General features: G+C 48.3%; 1 protein-coding gene across 1 annotated transcript in view; it reads left to right on the top strand.

Annotated features, from left to right (window-relative positions):
* Positions 1–20,825, top strand: part of ACVR1 (activin A receptor type 1) — a 67,948-nt gene that overhangs the window by 24,607 nt on the left and 22,516 nt on the right. The window contains exons 2-4 of the mRNA XM_082483652.1: positions 8,919–8,992; positions 18,573–18,839; positions 19,348–19,565. Of these exons, the coding sequence (XP_082339778.1) occupies positions 8,919–8,992; positions 18,573–18,839; positions 19,348–19,565 (559 nt within the window). The remainder of the gene's footprint in view (positions 1–8,918; positions 8,993–18,572; positions 18,840–19,347; positions 19,566–20,825) is intronic.

A 20,825-nucleotide genomic window follows, 5' to 3' on the forward strand; every position in this document is an offset into this window, starting at 1 on the left:
TAAGACCCTGCTGTCTGTCTTGCTAATTTTCTTGAAGGGACTGGAGGTATGTTTTCACTGTGATTATTTTTTTTTTTTTCCCCCTTCTTTTGTTTGTTTGGGATTTTTTATTTTCTTTTTTTAAATCAAGCTAAGATTCTGCTGCCACTGAAGGGATGCACGTCTCTGAGATCAGCTGTGTTCCCACCACCTCTCCTGCGCTAGCACCGGCAAGGTGGCACTGCTGGGCTGAGCCTCGCACGTCTGGTCACGGTGCAGACGGAGCAGCGTGTGGGCTGAGCAGTGGCCTGATCCGGCTCACCCCATGCCTCGCGGTGCCCAGCCAAGAGGAGGGGGGAGAGCCTGCTTAGAGTGATGGCAGCGAGCTGAGGATGCGGTTGGACAGCCGGCTTTGACGCTGCTGTGTCTTAGATTGGTTCAAATTGGTTGTGAAACCATACCCTAATAAAACTTGACTGATTCTGTGGCAGACTGTATGCCCTTTCGGTGCAGACATGAATTGAGCTCAGTGCCCATACTTCTTGATTTTGTCAGCTGTCAGGACGGACGCGCCCGGGATGTGATATAAGCAGTGTTTGATAGGCAGTTCTGAAACGCCTGCAAGCCGTGAAAGTGCGTTCCTCCCTGAACTCCTTCATCACATAGTGTGCGATAAAATCTTTAATAAATAAAGTATTGCTAGCTGGATGAAAGAAGGCCAAGTCTCAAAAGAGGTAGACTTTGAGTAAGTTAAAAGTAAGTAGCTGTTACTGCGTGCATATTGGGTTTGTGTGGTTATTTTCTTTTCCCTAAAGAATGCAGAAACGGCTTTTACAGAAAATTTCTGATAATACGTCAGTTGAAAATATTTGTGTTTGGGGCTTATTCACAGCTGGTGGATAAATCCAGGTTTTCTGTTTAGATTAGAGGGAGTTTATATCTTCATTGGAAGTTCTGTGCTAAGATCTGGCAGCAGATACTGGCTTCCGAGAGAGAACAATTCCAGGGGAAAAGTACTGTGTCTTGCAGCAGGATTTGAAAGGGTATTTCACTTGCCTCTGATGCCCAAGGCCCCAGCACAAACGAAGTCACCAGATGTTAGTGGAGATTGTTTCCACTATGTGTGGGCACTTGGAAGGCCTTAGCAGAGTGAGTGGTACCCAAGGTTGTCTACAGCCCTGAATTGTTTCGAATAGGGAAAATGCCCAAGAACCTTTATGTTGCAGCTGTGCAATGGAGCCGTTCTCATGGCAATTACAGAATGCAGGGTTCCCCTCTGGTAGGAGCTGTGTGCGCCGTGGGATAATACCTGTGTAGCAGTAAAATGTATGTACTATAACAACATCTTTGTTTATATGTGAAATAAGTGAGAAGCCACAATAATTCATGTATATCTAACAGTGTTTTGAACTGATACCTACTCGATGCCCCAGGCACATACGTTGTAAGATGAAGCTGGTGCATGCTTGACTGTTCGCTTGACTGTTCGCTTGACTGTTCGCTTGACTGTTCGCTTGACTGTTCGCTTGACTGTTCGCTTGACTGTTCGCTTGACTGTTCGCTTGACTGTTCGCTTGACTGTTCGCTTGACTGTTCGCTTGACTGTTCGCTTGACTGTTCGCTTGACTGTTCGCTTGACTGTTCGCTAATTTATATCTGTTAATTTGCGCGTGTAAACGAAACCATGTGTAGTTGGTTCCTTGCACGTGTGGAATCGCATACCTAACTTTCAAGATGCTCACGGCGATGACACGGTCAGTGAACCATATGCAGTTCCTTAGTGAGTGAGTGTTTTTAGGGGCTGTTGCTGTGTGCAGGCTCTACAGAAGAAAGCTGTTCCAGGGTGCGATGTTAATCCTTGATAGCTGCCTCCTGGTGAATTTATTTACCCTGCAAAGCAATAAATGATATGGAAAGATACGCATGTGGCTTCAAAGGCACCAGGAAGTTGCAATATAAATTGGGGTTTTCAGATCAATTTAAAATGTCTGTGCTTACTTCATCGTTTGAGCAAGCCATCCACCGTTGGGTTGCCTCAGACGCCCGTAGTGATGCAATGCCTACACACAACCTGAACGTTCACACTTGGGCTTTCTAACGACAAGCCACTTCTGTCTTCTGTCTCCTTCAACCACACAGAGAAATTCTGCTGCCCACATACAAGGTCGTGAGTCCACCTGCTCACCAGCTGACCTGCATGGGGAACCTAGCATTATTTTTGGCCTCTTCTGTGCCCCTGAAGGCATCCTGGGCCTTCAGCTGCTCTGCCTGTTCTCCGGGGAGTGCCCCTGTGCCGGGCACAAGAGCCCGGCCAACCCCTCCGGTAAAGGAGAGGCTGTGTGTGTCACCCGTGCCTTCCCCGGCCCGCTCGGGAAGGGGCTGGCGCTGCTGCCGGGCCACTTTGCTGAGATCAGGGTTTTTCTCTCTTGGATAAGTGGTTGTGTTGTCCCTCTGTGTCGTCACACATCTGTCCTCCACCCTGACGTTGTGAATGTTACTTATTTGTTGTCCCGTGCTGTGCCATTTCCGCAGTTGGTGCGTCAACTGGAGCCTTTGGGTGACAGCATAGGCAATAAATGGATTCTTACTTGTGTGTATGTCAGGAGGGAGACCAAACAGGATTTTATTTCTGTAAGTGACGCTTGTGCTTTGTTACCTCTTCCTTTTCTTTTAAGAACCTGGGGAGCAGCTCTTCATGAGCATGTTCAGAGCTCTTAACCTCATAAGGAGTAACTTTCGTGACACTTCACATTGTAAAGGTTGTTTTCTCCTGCTGGTTTTTTTATTCTTCTTCAGCAGTGTCGTGATTCCGCATTGCACATGAGGAGTATGGGAGAACCAGTGTATTGCACACTCCACTCTCCGTTTTTGGGGCTGTTTGAATGTGAGGCACTCAGCCTTTCAAGGTGGCAGTCTTTTGCAGATTTTCTTGAGCTGAAGTGTATTGATGTGTGCCTTGTGCACTTGGAGGTGGATGCCAAATGGGGTTTGTGGCTGGCTTCCATCTTGCTGAATTCTGGCAACAAGGTTTAGGCTTTAGAAAGGAATACCCAAGGTTGCCATCCTCTGATGTTAGGAATGCCTTTGTGTGTGCTGTTCTGAGGTCGTTAGTTAGTTTGTGTGAGTTTCAATTAAAAAAAAAAAAAGCAAGCTGTGAGTTATTGCTTTTAAATGCTCATCTTTCCTTCTAAAGACACAGCTGTTGATGAATTTAGCTTGTGTGGCTATTGTGGATGGTAGAATTACAATCCAGTATTATGGATGTTTTCTTTTGATAGAAATCTGGTGAGGTACATGCAAAATATGTACAGCCCTTGGGCTCTTGGCGGGTTGCCACCGGGGCTGTCAGCGATAGCGTGGGTGCTTCTGATCTCATCAGAAAAGTCTGAACTCCTCTAATGGTCCGTGTTCCCATGTCTGTGTCATATTGAGATGAAGTGTAATCTTAAATTTCTCCACTAATTGGACTCGCTCTTTTGTCTGACGCGGTCCTTGCTCTGTATCAGGGTGGCGGCATTGGAGACTAAACGCCATTTCCCCACAGCCCGCGCTGCTGTCGGTGTGGGGTTTCGTGTCCTCCTGCCTCCCGGTGGTTCTCCCCCCGCGGCTTGCGGCAGCAGCGATCTCGCCAGGCCCAGCTGCGGGTCCGGGGGCTCCCGCACCCCCGCGCGCTGTCGGGCCGTAAGGGGATGATTCGTCAGGAGACAAAGTTTTCTTAGCAAGAAAAGAGAAAGCAATTTAGATTTACTGTGAAAATGGAAAAGGTATTGGGGGTTTCAGGACAGATTGTTTAAAGTGTTGGGATTTTACGAATACAAACTGTAAGAATTCTATCAGTTCTCATATCTAAAACAAGTAGTTGTGTATCTGTGTGGTAAGTTGGGTATTCTAGCCGAGTATTGCGTCTGCCATATGATATGGTTATTACTGTTCATTGAGGCTTCTGACAACAGCTTAATTGATTCCTCCTTTGGAATCCGGAGCTGGCTTCCAAGTCGGTATGGGCCTGCTCTGGAGCCAGCTTCGCCTCGTCGGCCGCACTTCACAGCGGATTTGTTTGGAAATCTGTTAGCTGCTGCTTTAAAAGAGACTTCTGCATTGTGACCTATAGCAAGTTTCGGGTTTCCTAATTACATGCTTTTGTAGGAGCAAGTTAAAACCAAATGATGTTCTTTTCGGTGTCGGTGGATGAAGCGCAGAGGCAGGTATCCTGTCTCCAGCCCAGCGTGGGTGTGCGTGGAGCGCAGCACCGGTGCTGGGCTCCCAGGGGCTCGGCTGCCGCGTGCCCTCTGGTGGCTACCGCAGAGGGGAGAGCCCTCCTGCGGCACTCCAAGAGCTGCGGTCAAATAGCAGTGAAGACTGGTGTGTCTAGAAAGGAAAATAAATTTTGTGCGTTATTTGCTGGTTGCTTTCTAGCTCCTCTTTATCTGGATTAAAGCCCAATCCTTCCCTTTAGAAAAAGTCCTTGTGAATTCAAATGCCGGATAATAGCTGGATATCTTACGGATCTCTAGATCCATAGCAACTTGCTGTTGAGTTTAATTAAAGAATGTTTTGTTCTTTACATTGAAACTTGTATCTCCCTTCTCTTCAAACAAGTAGTAACTGGAGGAGATGTGCTTGCTGGTGTCACTAAAACCAGGTTTTGGTTCTTGGGTATTAATTGCTTTAAAAAAAAAAAAAAGTAATTTTTTAGGCAATGGAAACGGGACTTTTAAACTCGTTCCCTGCTGTGTCTGCAGTTTGCAACCGGGATAACCTGAAACAGAGCAAAAGCCTGGCCGCAGTGTTGCGTGTGGGTTTTGTGCCTTCACTTGAAAGGGTACTGTGGGAATGCAGATGACTATAAAAGCCGGAGCACGGTTTTGGAGCCACAGGACGGCACGGCTCCATCCTGGCCCAGCACCTGCGGTGGCTCCGAAGGGGCCAGTGCCTGGTGGGACCCCCGGAGAGGGGCTCCCCGGCCCCGTGTCCCGCAGCTGCCTGGCAGGCGGAGTGCTCTCCAGGCTTATTTTTAACTGCTGATTTAACAGGCGTGCAGCAGATATGGCATACCCTGAGCAAAATGGCAACCAGCGAGGGATCATGACACCTCTTCCGAGGCTCTGGCAGGATTTCAGCTGTCTGAACAGCGCGTCGGCTGGTGCTGGGTAACGGCCTGGGCTGGGAGCAGACCTCGCCTCATCCCGCCTGAGATGTGCTTTGGCCTCAGAGCAGGGGTGAAGGACTTGACATGGTTTTAATATGGTGAAGAGTTTTATTTGTTGTTTTTAGAGTGGATACACTTGCTCTTAAATAACTTTTAAAGGAAAATCAGTATTTTGCAATGGTCAGAGGCTCCCTCCCTGCTCCTTCTCTGCTCTGGTCTCCCAGTGGCGGCAGCCCCACTGGAGGTGGTGTAACTGGGCTGTGCCGTGCTGCGGGCTGTGCCGGCAGCTTGCCAAAAGCCCGAGAGCTGGGACGAGTCTGCACAGACACGCCACGGGGTTGTAATGGGCGATGAGTACACACAGGGTGGGTTTTTTATAGGCTGTTGTAAGTATGCACAGCACTTCTCAGCCAAAGCAGGCAAAATACTCTTTGAGGCTTTTGGGAAAATGACTGTCTACAGGAACAAGTTTCATGGAAGCAGGGTTTAAATTCTTAGTACTTTAGCTTTTTTCTTTGAGACGACTGTGCATGCTGTGAAATGCATAAAGTCTGTTAATGGTCTGATTTTGTTGTTTGCATTTATAACCGGAAAAGTCTATTCATAAGTGTAACCCTACCAAAGAAGCTTGCGCAAATAGTTGCTTGCCAACGCAGGGCTGAACACGGGTCATTTGGCAGGCCTTTCGATAGGCACCAGGCAAGCTGCTTCTGGCCTGCAGGACCAGGACCCAGGCTGGAGCAGCCTCCGACCCAGCTCCCGCCATCCCCGCCGGCGCTCGCTGCTGAGTCCCTGCAGGTGGCTGCACTTCAGCGTGTGCACCTCTCCGGGGCGCAGGGGAAGGATGCCAGCCTTTTCTGTGTTAGGCACTCAAATGCGTTTAACGAAAAAGTCTGGTGTCATTTGAGGTGCATTATTCCATGAAGCCATCCTTGGGCTTTGTTGAAGAGGAACCTGGAACAATGTTTTGGGTGAGGGATCAAGAATGACTGTTTTCGTGCTTTCCTGGCTTTTTTCCTTGATCCCTTTGGTGAGGACTGATAAAAATCCTCATGCTTGTTGATGAACTGCTGTCTGTCTCAGCCTGTGCTGGCTTTGACCTGAAGCGCAGGCAGGGGCTGGGGACATGGGGGCATGTGGAATCGGAGGATGGGCAGCTGATTTTAGCACCCCGAGTGTGTTACAGCTCCCCTTCTTGAGACGGGAGGTGGTCATCGCGGGCCAGCTCCCATGGGAGGCTGACTGCCTCTTCAGGGGGGTGCAGTCTGGGTTTCCTTCCTCCTCTTCCCTCTGGGAAATACAGGGCAGGAGCTTGTGTGTATATATATATGGTTTTGGGTTTTCTTAGGGAATTTTGAAAAGAAAACAAATAGGTAATACAACTTGCAGAGTTTTCCTGGTTTCCATAGCGTTGTCTGCTTCCTGTATTTTAAATTCCTTGGCTCCAGCCAGCTCCAGGCTCTTCTCATGGCAGAGCGGCGCTGCGCTCTGGCTCTCCCTGCCTGGCCCAGGCGGTGGATGGCTGGGAGGAGGGATGCAGCCCCGCCGAGGGGAGGCTGTGGCATGTGCGGGTCCCCGGGGCGCTGCGAGGGCTCCTCACCAGCTGAAAACAACCCTTGTCGCTTTTTAATGGGGTATGGAGGATGCAACCATGAATTACAGATCTGAAGAAAACCCGGCATCTGCTCTGCATGTCGACAGCGTGCCACTGCTTAATGTCTTAACCTGCTCTATGTTGTTAAATTCACTTTTTGTCTCTTGTAATGCCCTTTTCCCTTGTGCCGGGTGTCCCCGCTGCCGGAGGGGCTCCCTGGGCAGACCGGCTCCCCTCCGCGCCCCCCCTGCTCACCTCTGCCCAGCAGCCCCCAGGGCAGTGGGCTCACCCCGCTCCCCTGCGCCTGCGCGTCCCCATCGCTGAAATCAAAGATTTCTGCCTCTGCTCTTTGAACCATTGGTATGTTGAAAGAAAGAGGGCACGTCTCCTGAGCCACCTTTGTCAAGACTTGCAGGGTTACCCGGGTGTAGGGCTGAGGAGAACGCTGGGGTAATGTAAGCTGCTCCCAAAGGAGCATGCGGGGTGGCCGGGGGGGGACGGGATCGCTCTCGGGTCCTGCGGCCCCCCCTTGGGATGGACCCCTTCGAGCTGATCCGGAGCGTTAAGCAGCTAAGCGTTCCCTGGGATAGCTTTCCTCTGCTTTAAACTTCCTATCTTGGCTTACTCAATGATCATGCTGTGGATAACTTCATTTCATTGTGTTTCCAGCATAATTGTTGAAGGTTAAATATTGGCATGTATTAAGAATGCATTGATGTGTGTCAAGAACGAGGAAGGCAAAGTTACTCAGTGAATGGATATTTGAAAGTGAGAGTGTCACTGCTGGGGGTTACGTGGTGAGCGCTGCCTGATCCTTTCTGTAAGGAAGAAAACTGAATACTTGGGTTCAGAAACTTTTTGATCGTTTTAACTGGTGGTGAAGTAATTACTGAAATGTTTCTCATATTCTGCAAAACAAATCCATGTCAGGAAGTAAATATAGAAGTAAAGGGCTTGGCTTTCGTCACCGAGCACTTAAGCAGCCTGCTAATGATTTGAAAAGGCAGCAACAAGATATCTGAAAGAAAAATGGCAATATCAAATTTATTTTCAAGTTTCATCTGCTTCACTGGAATGGAATCTGGAAGATGAAGACAAATACTCACATGTAAGAAGAACGGTAATGACCGAGTGCCTTGGTCAAGGAGAGTAACACTTTTGCACACACTACTTGCCGCTGCTTTTGGGGGAAACTTTATGGCGTGTGACTAGGCCAGGGAGTCTCTGCAGGAACCCAGTGGCACGGGGCAGAGGAGCCCTTCCGAGTCACCCAGCCCTGCTTGCTGGGTTAAATCCCAGTGAAGATGGATCGCAGTTAAGCTCTATGCCTTGCTGACAGTGGTTGTTTAAATGCAGAGTTTAAGAAAGTGCAGAACAGTTTCCTTACAGAAGCCTGTTAAATAATTCTTATTTCACAGTAAGAAGTGGAGCTTTTCTTTTCTTGTAAAGACCAAGTGTCCTGGGAAAGATTTGAAATACACAAGAGAGTTCACTCCTTTATTTATTGTTTTAGAGGGAGCATGGGCCTCTACCGATCTGCTGGAAACAGCTGAGTTCTCACACAAGATGTAGTTACCTGTCTTCAGCAGGGGGGAAATGAAGCTGGGCCATTGAAAGGAAAACCTGTGGAAAAGCAACTTAAACTGGGAAATTACTCTTCTGAGAGCGTGTTTCCCTTATGTATATATCTCTTGCTCTTTTTTCTTGCCATCTAGCAAGGGCTTTTCCTGGTTAAAGAAAGTTATTCAGAGTTTTCTGGCTGAGATCTTTTCTGTTTCTCATCAAAGCCCAAATAATACACAGTTTTACAGACCTTCTTTTCAGTTCACAATAATTTAACTTCTTAATACCTGGTTAAAAGAACATATCTTCTATTCTACATGCCTGCTTGGTACTGAAATGGTTCATGTTTTCCTAATAACATGCTTCTATACGCGCACTGTGGTTGTGCGTGATGTTTTCGTGACTAAAAAAAAATCAATTTTAAGAAATTGCAGTAATTCATGAATTTTATAAGTGAATGGAATGACGTGGGAAACAAGACACTGTAAAAAGGAGACCAATCAGCCTTCGTGGTTCTACATTTTGTATAAGGAATTGATGAAAGATGTTGCTAAACACCGACTTCTGGGGTGGCTATGTTTTAAGACAGCAGTGAAAGTGTGCACAGCTCTCACGTCTCTTCTCTTTCCGCAGCTCTACAGTGGTAGATGGAGTTATGATTCTTCCTGTGCTGATGGTGATGGCGTTCCCCTCCCCGAGCTGGCAAGGTGAGTGATGGGGGTGGTGGTGGGGCAGTAGCTGTCTGCTGCCGGAGGAGCCGCGTCCCAGTGCCGGCTCAGCTGGTGGAGCCGCCTGGCACCGCTCTGCGGCATCCCTCTTGCTCCCCAAGCTGGCAGCGTGGGCACGCTCCTCCCGGGACGGAGACGTTTGCTTTTCCGTTTCCAGGATATTCGTTGCCCATTTATGTATAAAATTGATAGCATGTGTGACTGGTGTGGCTCTTGCCAGGTCCTGGGGAGGGAAATGGGAAGCCTGATGGGATGGCGAGTTCCTGAGCTGTGTAACGAGTAGGTCTTTCTGTCCCATGGGCTGAGGTGCAGTTGTGCTGCTCGTGCTCGTACAAGCAGTTTCTTATTTCCTCTTCTCCTCTGGGCGGGCTCTTTGGCATATTTAGCATGGTGTTTGGGAACTTTTCCATGATTGTTCCAGTAAGGTCTTTGGATATGGAAAGTGACTTTTTCGTAAATTGTTTACGTAGTGTGCACATGAAGGTTTTATGACATGCAGCGCGTTCAAGATTTGCCTCAGCAAAATGGGAGAAGGGTATTTCCACTGCTGTGGAGAGGCAGGAATGGTTCATTTGAAGGTCTTCTGGATGTTTTGGGAGATGACCTCCTGAAAGATGCATACTTGCTACTTTGCAAACAGCCTTTTAAAAATGTTGAATAAAGGTTTTCTGTGAGTAACTTGGTTTTCTCAATTTTAAATTTTAAGTGACTTGAGAGGTGTATCTAGTGTTTGTTATGCCATATCTATGCTCTTTTGTATTTACCATGTGAAATCTCTTTCTGAACTACTCATTCTGAACTATTCTGCTGAAATGCACTTACTTTCAAATGTTGATGCAAATAATAAAAGGCAAAGTATGTTAAATGGAATGTTAGAATGGATGGTGGAAGGTGAAGATTAAAAATGCAGGGGGGTCTAGTGGTTGACTTTAGTCATGTCTATGAATAGGAAATTGAGACAATTTAAGAAGGGAGGAAGGCTGGATGAACGTTTGTGGAAATACACTAAACTGCTAATGCTATTGATACAATATTATCTTGAAATAAGGTTTGGTAGCAGTTATCACACTGTACGTTCTTATCGCTCTTGAAGTGCAGTTATCTGCTTCTCAAAAATGTTTTTTCAGCTTTCAGAGCTGCTTATATTAAAAATCTTAGAGTAAACCACCTGCCTTTCACATCCTTAATGTGAAGAGCGGTAGATGGAGAAGAGAAAGACGTGGGAAAGGTGCGGATTAAAGTCTGAAGTTCCGGTTAATTTCTCTTGTACAATGCATGGTGCCGCCTGGAGAGCTGCGCTGTCAGCCCACCCTGCCCTTCCCGGGCTGCCCTGCCGGCCTGCAGGTCCTCCGTATTCCACCTGACTCTGCTTAAAAAAGGGGAAGTAGGTTCTAGGGCTTAAACCTTATCTTTTTGTTGAAGAGATGCCAATAAGTGATCAGCAAGAGAAGAGTTACTAAACCCGTGCCAAGACGTTTTCTTTCTTTTCCCGGCGGTCTGTGATGCCAAGACTGGAGGTACAGGATCGTGCCTGCTCTGGGAGCAAAGGCAGCGCTGGCCCAGATGTGCGGCTGGATCGTGCCTGCTCTGGGAGCAAAGGCAGCGCTGGCCCAGATGTGCGGCTGGAAGGGGCTTTGGGCAGAGCTTGTGTGGGGGCAGGAGCGTGTGAGCAGAGGTGTGCAGATGTTCTTGCTGTCTGTCCGCCTGTGCCAACGGGACATGTACGAAGAACAGCGTGGAGCTGCCGTGCTGAGGGAGAGCTTGTCCAATAATGCTTTTTTAAGAACTCTGTGTTTGGGCCTGCATTTCTCTCCCACGGTGACAGAGGTCCTGTGAAAGACTTTGTAGAAGAGGCGTGACAATCTTGCTTTGCTTTGCTTTCCTTGCTTTATTCCTTCCCTTCTCCTCCCCTCGTACTTCCTATGGCGAGTTTGGTGAGTTTTCTTTTTCTGTCAGCAATTACTTGTCTAACGCACATAAACAATTCTGCTGTTCCCCCATTCATGTTTGCTAGTAGTAATGCTGTTCTGTTTCTTTGGAAATAGGTCCCTACTTTCAAGCTGGTTGTAGAGGAGTGTTTGGGGAGGCAGAAATACCTCACGGACCCCTCAGCAAATCTTCGTGTATGGCTCCCCATCTCGGTTTTGGCTTCCTCACCAATAAAACACGTAGTTGCAATGGGAGGACTCACCGCTCCCTTCCGGCAGCGTCTCAGTGCGGCTGGGTGCTTTGGAGGCAGCAGCCTGTGCCAGCGGTGCCGGGGCGGTGGGCCCAGCGCCGCGGCCCTGGCTTTGGGGCGTCTTTCAAGGGGGAGAGCGCCTTTGAGGGAACGGGAGTTGGTCCTCCGCTGCCTGCTAACGGGCCACCAAGATGCGTCTGGTGCACCCTGACCAACGTGCTTTCCCATGTGCTTTTACGGGAATTTTAAAAAGTTGACGTTTTGGGGGAGAACACTTATTTTGTCTTCCCCTTGCGCAAAACAGCACACACAAAAAAAAGCACAAAGCCTTCTGATTTCCCCCCAACCCCCGTATATTTTATCACGGATCAGTCAATTGCCTTTCACTGGGATTTGAACCAGGTTGGTGTGTTTCACATTTCTGATGAGTGAAAAATATTCAGGCATATCTTTGGGTAGCATTCAGGGGCAGACTGACTATGTCTGCATTGCCTCTAGGCTTCGGAAGGTGAGATTGAACATGAATTAAAAAAAAAAAAAAAAAAAAAGAAAAGCAACCAACAACCCAACCCAAAAAATCAAACACTGTAGAATTCTAAGTGCAGAAACACATCTCTTCCCTGCTTGAGTGTCCAGAAAATCCTTTTATTCTAAAGGTTTATAGCAGCATGTACTTCTGTGGTAGTCTTTTATTAGCCCTGTAAAGTGGGGAAAGAGGTTTTTCTTCATTTCCCAAGAAGCTAAACCCTGACTAAAGCAGAGCATTTTCTAAATCATGTAATGCCTGTGCCCGAGAGCGTGAGGTTTTTCACTGCCGTTTCCTGATCCGACGGCAGCGCGAGGAGGAGCGTGGCCGCGAGGCACTGCCGGAGCTCCTGCCCTCCCCGGTGACTGGGGGAGGGCATCTGGGCCACGCTCTGCTCAGGCTGCCGTGGCTTCCCTGCAAACACAGCCTCTCTGCTGGGCCTCAGGACTGGGCAGGCTGGAGAGGGTCTCCTGTCACACCGTGGCCGGGGAGTGTCTGGGAGCTACCGAGACTCCAGAAACGGCTGTCTGCCCCGCGGGGAGCTGGGAACAGGCGGACCCCGCTCCGGCAGCTGGGCTGGGGGCGGCTGCCCCTCTGCTGCCTCAGGGCGTCCCCCCTGCCTGCCAGCGACCATAGCACCGGTGCTTTTGCTGGTTTAGGGTTTTTTGTAATACGGAGGGCAATAGTATAGCTAAACTGACTGGTTCTTAGTGTTGGAAAATTCAAAGGCTTCTGTTAAATTAATAAATCCTATATATAATAAACTATTATAGGTTTCCCAGTGAAGTGGTTGAGTTACCATCCCTGGAGGTACTTAAAAGATGGGTAGATGTGGTGCTGAAGGCCATGGTGTAGTGGTGGACTTGGCAGTGTTAGGTTAGTGGTTGGACTCAATGTTAAGGGTCTTTTCCAACCGAAATGGTTCTGTGATTATTATTATGGCTGTTGTATAATGCTTGTTACTGTGTGCATTGAGACAGAGAATAAAACTGAATGGAGTAGTCATCTCTGCAAGCTTATTATTTTCTGTTTCCGTGAAATGGGTAAGAATCGTAAAGGGAAGCTAAGCACAAAAAAGAGCTGTCTAATGTGCAATTAAATGGGCTCTAAAGAGATTTTCATTTTTCCAAGTCTGCTTTCCTTCATCTTTAATTCATTATGATATGAAGCCCTGGCAGATCCCACCTCTTCCCCCAGTCCTAGTCATTTAAAGTGAAAAAGAATATTGCTGCCTTTAAATATTTTGGCCTTTGAGAGTGAGGTCCTTTTCATCCTGCTAGAGATGTCACCAGCTCTCTGATAGAAGCTTCGCCTATGATTTGCAGCCTTTCTGGTTTGAATTTTGAGGTTTTCCACTGGAAAAGGATGGTCCCGCTCAATGCCTAGCAGTGAGCCTACGCAGGGGATAACGACCCTGGATCGGCTCCGAGTGGTCTCGGGCTGGGAAGCCAGATCCTGGCGGCTCGGCGGGCTGGGATCGGCCGCGCGTGCCGAGGTTGGCCCATGACTGCAGTGTCTGTGCATGCTGAGTATGCGGCCGGGGAGGCACGGCGCCCGCCTGCTGCACGGCTGGGGCTGCGCTGGGGGCGGCTCCCGAGGGACCTTCTCTGCCCGCTCCTCTGGGACGCAGGGGTCGCTCCTCTGGGACGCAGGGGTCGCTCCTCTGGGACGCAGGGGTCGCTCCTCTGGGACGCAGGGGTCGCTCCTCTGGGACGCAGGGGTCGCTCCTCTGGGACGCAGGGGTCGCTCCTCTGGGACGCAGGGGTCGCTCCTCTGGGACGCAGGGGTCGCTCCTCTGGGACGCAGGGGTCGCTCCTCTGGGACGCAGGGGTCGCTCCTCTGGGACGCAGGGGTCGCTCCTCTGGGACGCAGGGGTCGCCCCTCCGGGACGCAGGGGTCGCTCCTCTGGCCTTTGGGACCCAGGGGCCGCTGCTTTTGCTTCGCCTCACTTTTCGCTAAAGAGCGATCGCTCAGATGGAATTCTTCCTCTTACGCTTACGCCGTTATAAAGTCGTGTCTTGGTGAGGGAAGGACTAGTTTAAGGCTTGTCTACCCCTGTCCACCCTTGGCACTCGGCTTTTTTTTTTTTCCCCCAGCCTTGTACTAAGAGGTCTTGTGGTGACACGTTGGTTATCCCTCCGAACGCTCGCTCGCATGTGCGCACTAAATGTATATTTTCTCTGTTTAGTAAGATGTACTAGTCTTTATCTGCAAGGTGAAATTTAGTCCTGTGAGGAGCAGGGAGGTGGACTTGATCCTTGTGGGTCCCCTCCAGCTTGAGATACTCTGTGAAGTTTTGAGAGGGAGGGTGTGCAGTGGCGGTGCATCGCTGGAAGGAAGCGATTTGATATTGTTAAAGCCCTTCTTTAAAAGGTACGTGTAATATAATTAGAGATTGTGTCTTTTAGGAAGAAAATTGAGACTCTTATTGCATATGTTTTTACTTTTTAATGTGTTTTAAAATTACTCCGATATTCGCTGACCATGTCACATGGTTAACATAGGCATTTTTTCCAGCCAAAGGCAGGTGAGGAGACTGTTGCAGTAGTGCCAATAAGAAAAGGTGGGTAAGTGCCTATTGTACTAGCTGTTCCCATGGAAAATGAATCGCTCTTCTAAAAGTGAAGAGATCACCTCAAAATTAAGATGTGTTCCCAGAAACATGCAGCATTTTTCTCCTTGGAGAGAAGTTTGGTATTTTCCCAAACGGTTAACAATGTTTACAGTCCAGGCATTGGATATAAAATGTGAAAGAAAATGTTCTAGATTGGTAACTGGTTGTGTGAAAGAAAATGTTCTAGATTGGTAACTGGTTGTGTGAAAGAAAATGTTCTAGATTGGTAACTGGTTGTGTGAAAGAAAATGTTCTAGATTGGTAACTGGTTGTGTGAAAGAAAATGTTCTAGATTGGTAACTGGTTGTGTGAAAGAAAATGTTCTAGATTGGTAACTGGTTGTGTGAAAGAAAATGTTCTAGATTGGTAACTGGTTGTGTGAAAGAAAATGTTCTAGATTGGTAACTGGTTGTGTGAAAGAAAATGTTCTAGATTGGTAACTGGTTGTGTGAAAGAAAATGTTCTAGATTGGTAACTGGTTGTGTGAAAGAAAATGTTCTAGATTGGTAACTGGTTGTGTGAAAGAAAATGTTCTAGATTGGTAACTGGTTGTGTGAAAGAAAATGTTCTAGATTGGTAACTGGTTGTGTGAAAGAAAATGTTCTAGATTGGTAACTGGTTGTGTGAAAGAAAATGTTCTAGATTGGTAACTGGTTGTGTGAAAGAAAATGTTCTAGATTGGTAACTGGTTGTGTGAAATAAACTTCACGTAGAAGTAAATAACTTGTCTTTGTTTCCTTGCTGCTGTATGTTTCCGTCGTTGGCCGGTGTTCTTGGTGTCACGGTTTGGTGCCCGGGTGGGACGGCTGCGGCCGTGTCCCTGCGCACAAGCACCGCGCGCAGTGCGACGGCTCCTGCCGTCACCCGGAGGGTTACGCACTGCGCCTTCCCCTTCGGTTCTTGTTCTGCTGAAATACCTATGTAATTAGAGTCAGCACTCTTAATTGGTGACTTTCACAAAGTGAATAAGCAAGCAAAATAAAGGAGCTTCAATTTTGACACTTTCAGCTTTCATAATAATGAACTAATCAACTAGTTAATGAGAAGTTAATGCAAATCTCTGTATCTGTGTGGCAAGTCAGATTTTTTTGTGTGCATGCACAATATGTTTATGGGCCAGAAGTGCGGCGATGAGTCTCTGTATTACGAAACAAGAATATATGCAGTGAACGTGTTTGGGTAATGGAAGTATTTTTAAGCTTGGCTCCTTGCCTGCGCGTGTTGCCTGACTGCTGCATCGCAGCTGGCCTGACAGCCTCGCGTGCCCGGAGCCGCTGCCGGGCAGGGACTTCCCGCTGAGCCGGTGTGTTCGGGGCACCTGATCTGCTTCAGCCGTAACCTGTTGACTGGAACTGGCCCGTGGCATTTGCTGGTGCCACCGGTCCCGCAGACTTGCTCGCTCAGCCGTGCTGGTGGGCGCTGCGGAGAAGCGTCACCCAGTCCAGCTCTGCCGCCGCTGCTCTGGGTTCCCCGTGTGCCCACGGAACGCCACTTTGCTTTGCGGCTGGTCTCGCTCTGCGGACGCAGGGCTGGAAGCCGCAGCCCTTGCCAGCGGGCTGTGTGCGGGGAGGGGGCTGCGGGGGCGCAGCACGGGGGTGGCGTCGCGTGTTGGCGGGAGCGTGGCCGCGTCTGCCTGCCCTCGGGCTGCTGGCCTGCCGAGGCAGGAGGGGGAGGACGCGGTCAGAGCTGGGGCTGGCTCTGCACCCCCGGAAAGCCTCTCTCGTTGGGTAAAGCTCAACCGGTTTGGATTTTTTTTTTATTTTTTTTTTTTAAGTGAGTGTGGCACTGCAGAAACATTAATGAGGGAAGGGCTGGCTGATACGTGGTAACATACCATGGAGTTGGAAAACCAACTAAGTAAAGAAAATCAGAATGGTAATAGCCATGAAGGAGAGTGTCTCCTTTCCAACCCATGAATTCTTCACCAGAAAAGTTTCGTTTTTACAGCAGATAATTGATGTGTATTGGTCCCCAGACACATCAGGATCTGCAGCAGCTGACACGTATGTGGTCAGTGTTACTCTGTCTCCGTGCCCCGTTAAATGGATCCACAGCCTGCGTGTCGTGTGCGATGGCTCCCCGTGCCTTGCGCGGAGGGCAGGCTGCGCAGCGGAGGCGCAGCGTGTCGGGAGTGACAGTGCCGTAGCTCGCTGCTCGCAAGGCACGGCTGGTTTGCTCTGCACGGGCTGATGCCCTGTGGCTGCGCGGTCCCGTCCTGGCCCCTTTGGGGATTGCAGAGCTGCTCCGAGAGGCGGCATGTGAGGGGAGGGGGAGTTCTCCCAGAACTGCCCCTCTGGCTTGCCTGAGGTTTGCCCAGCCTTGCCGGGTCCTTGGGTCAAGAGAAGAGGGAAGTGTGAGGCTGTGTTGGGCTGCAAGCCAGGAGAATTTTCCTGTGGCCTTGGTGTGGCTCTGGGATGGCAGGTTAGTTGTCCTGCTCCCTGGAACCCCTGTTCCTGCTGTTACTGAATAGCTGCGGTGGCGGTTCCTGCAGCCTGCACGCCTCCTCGGCCCCGTCCCCACAGGCCAGGGTTTGTCAGTGGCAGCAGGAATGTCTCGCTGACCGGGAGGCACTGCGATCCTTGCTGCTAAAGGGCTGTCCTTACGGAAGGTACAGATCTTGTACCGTTTGTGGGCAGGTCATGACCATACCTTGGGAGGAAGTCCCTTGTTGGTCTCTGGCTTGGAATGCCGCTGGCAGTTCCAGCCAGATGAACCAAGATTAAGTGCTTGTGTGTTACAATACCAGTTGTGTTTTACTGCTGCTGTTGTGGGAGGAGGAGGAACAAAACTTTGATTATAGGAATGTCTGGCATATTTATTAAAAAAAAAAAAATAATAAAAAATCTGCAAAATTAGCAAAGTTGTTACTTGGTACATCTGTGACTGGGATTGTGTATGCCACTACATGAAATCAATGTGACAGACACTGTCTGATTTCAGGGTTCTTTCCATAATTAAGGTTTTTTTTAGTGGTTCAAAAATGGAAAATCATATTTGTGTGTTTGCTCATTGTGGGAGTGGGGGGAAACAAAGCAGAAACCAATCTGAGTTATATTCCCCCTGGGCAGACTCTAATGATAGGCTTGAAAAAGCCCAGCGCCTGGTATGCTCAGCTGCTGCGTTAGGAACATCCACTGTATTTGTGGCTGGAAATTTTTCTTGTGTGTTAGAACTGAAAAAGAGAATGTTTATGACAACTTAACTCACATTTACGTGTGTATGCAGGGGCTGTGTGTGACAGAGCAGCGACTTGTTCTGTCCTTCCAGCTGTGCCTCTTCTCAGCCCTCTGGGAGCGCACGTGGCTGTTTACCACCGCGGGCACCTGTATCTTCCAGGAAGCTGAAGAGCTTCCAGTGGTCCCCATTAGCTATGGAGAGCAGCGTCCTGTCCTGCAGGGACCAGAGTGACCCGGTGCTGGGTGTGTAAGGGCTCGTGCCCTTCCTGAAAGCGGCAGTGTGTGTGGTTCTGCGCAGAGAGAGAGGGGTTTCTCAGCTAGGGATCTCTGCACGCTTTGCTGAGGATACTTAGGAGTTTAGTTTCCCACTCTAGACATTCTCTTCAAAATTCTTCCTTTCACTTAGCCAAAGCGTCTGGAGTTGGAAGGGAGGTGGTGTCCTGCTGGCAGCTTGTGCTGCTTCTCGCTTTACTTTTTATCTCCATGGTTACTCACTCGCAAGGTGCTCCTCAAAGGCTTCTCTTCCCGGGAAAAGTCCAGACTGACTTTCCAAGCAAGCGAGTTAAACCCACTAAATCCTGTGCAGCTGTGTCCACTGCAAGTTTAAATGGCCTTAATTTGATTTTGTTACAGTCATTTCCGGAATGCTTGAGAATAACTATTTCCGTATAGAAAGGTAATGTGGTTTAGCAAATCTGCTTTAAATTTACACTGTTTGTCAAGTTTTTCCTCTGCTGAGTGTCCCTGCATAGGTGACCCTCCGTGTTGTCTACCCGCAGCAGTGTGTGCGCGAGAGGTGATGTAAAACATCGCTGACCTCTGGAAATTTGAGTACTTGGAGTGGGCAGATATGACTGGTATTTCTTTGATGGTTTAAGCTCACGCCTTTGTCTTGCTGAAACGGCTGCCTTACTATCGTTAGCTCCCACTTGGTGGTTCTTCAGCTCTAGCTGCAAGTAGTAGTCCTCCCTTTAAACAGAAGGTTTTATTGTCTAATGATCTCTATATAACTGAAGCTATTAAGAATACGATGGTGTTTTTTCCTCAACTCTCCCCTTTTCCAGATGAAGAACTGAAGCTAAACATGGTCCACTACGAATGTGTGTGTGAAGGCATGTCCTGTGGGAATGGAGACCGTTGCCAAGGCCAGCAATGTTTTGCTTCCCTGAGCATTAATGACGGTGCTAAGGTTTACCAGAAAGGCTGCTTCCAAGTCTACGAACAAGGGAAAATGACGTGCAAAACACCTCCGTCTCCTGACCAAGCTGTTGAGTGCTGCCAGGGATACCTGTGCAACATGAATATCACTGCACAGTTGCCTTCTTCTAAAGGTGAGAGGTTAATTAATAAATAATTAATTTTGAGGGGAAAAAAAAACAAAAACGTTTGGCTTTCATCTGATGTGATGGAAGTGAGATGGCTTCAGTGCCAGCGAAAGGAAGGGTTTAGTTAGCGCGGTTCCCCACCCTGGGGCCCACTGGCACACGTCTGATGTCCACAGGTTGAATGATCTGTGGTGCTGGATGCATGATGGGGTTAAAGTGCGCAGTGAGGGTCAGGATCGAGTTGCTGCCTGCGAGCGCATTGCGCAGTCACCGGTGGGGTTTGTTCTGAAGGGACGGGTTATTCTGACAGCTCTGCAGGGATGTAGCATCTTTTGTGCAAGCACACGCTCGTAGCTCTCGCTGTGTCACGGCCGCTCTCTCAGGCTAGGTGGCTACCAAGTTAAATGCCGGTGTCAGCACTGCTGGTTTTAAAGACTTTCTCTGGGAATGAGCAAATTTATTTTTTTTCTCTTCTTTTTTTTCTTTTCTTTTTTTCCCCTCTCTCCTTTCCAAGGGCAAACCTTTCAAGGAGACGCTGCAGGTTACAGCATGGAAACGCTAATCATTGTTATACTGGCTCCTGTGGTAGTGTTGATAGTTTTTTCTGCAGTAGCTGTGCTGATCATCCGGAGAATACAGAAGAACCATATGGAGAGGCTCAATTCTAGAGATGCAGAATATGGCACAATTGAGGGACTCATTGCGTCAAATGTTGGAGACAGCACGTTGGCAGTAAGTAACCTGTGTGCGTGGTGAAAATTTGTGTGAGCTTTCTTCGCTTCCGAACTCCCCTCTTGTACCCTCCAGGCGTGGCCACACCAATAACAGGAGCTTTTGCTTCTGGGGGATGCCACTTAGCATCGGGACTTCTGTGGTGACGTTCCTATGCTCACAAAGCTGTAGTTGAAATGAAATTTAACCAAAAGATAGCTTTTGCAAGTATAGCTCTTTTGACCCAGAGAATGGCTATACAATGCCTGAACAGCAAAACAGAGTACGCCTGATCGTTGGGTAGCCTGAAGTGATACGAAAGGTGTAAAACCGTACTGCATCTTTTTTATATGAAAGACAGCCTGAAAAGTTGAAAAAGATGTGATGGTAGGGGAAGGAGGAAATACAGATATTTTTTTACTTTTGTAAACTTCGAACCCGACTCCCGTGATCGTAGTAGAAGGGCTCTTGGATGACTAAGAAATTAGTGATGTTTTGTTGACAGAAGAGCGGGAGGAATTTTAAGAATTGAGAACTGCTTACTCAAAATTTGTTTTTTAAAATATGTTCTTGTTCACACAGTTTCTGGAAAATTCCTTTCTAAAGCCTTAATGTATCTTACCCTGTCACTTCAGCCCATAAAAAAGTGTTCCCAGCAGCTTTCCCGTGCTTTGTTGAAACAGAGCAAGTAAGGCTTCAGAGGCAGCTTGAGTGTTTGTTTCGGAAACCAGTGCAAAGAGAAGTCCTCCTTGCATTTCTAAGATAAAATGTCTTCAGTGTTAAGAGGTTGGAAAACACTTTCCGTTGCAGTGCTTTCCTGCCATAATGTGCTTTCACTGCAGGGTTGAAAAGTGGCTAAAGAAAAATGGTCCAAACCTGAAATGTTTTTAATAATGTGCTACTAAATACATTGACTGGGTATTTTTTTTTTTTCTGTTTCTCTCTGTGGGAGAGAGACAAACTGAAATGGGTATTTCTTTAAGTGAGGAATAACCTTCAATATCTTCCTTAGAAAGTGTTGGTTGCCACCACAGAGGGAAGCAGTTTTGACTGTGTCCAAAAAAATACCCCAGAAAACAGTTGCACCAACTCACCTGAAAGTTGACAACCGCTTTGCAGGCCCGGCTATGGGAATTCAGTAAGAGAAAGATCTGTGGGACTGCTCAAAAAATTGAACTGTTTTGGGGAGCTGGAAACTATTTCGTGCATCTCTGTTTTGAGGCAGAGATGTTTCTATAAAGTACTGCTGGGAATAAGTGCTGGGAGAGTCACGTGAATGAA

This window comes from Vanellus vanellus (genome assembly GCF_965231255.1).
Source record: "Vanellus vanellus genome assembly, chromosome: 5".
NCBI classification, from domain to species: domain Eukaryota; kingdom Metazoa; phylum Chordata; class Aves; order Charadriiformes; family Charadriidae; genus Vanellus; species Vanellus vanellus.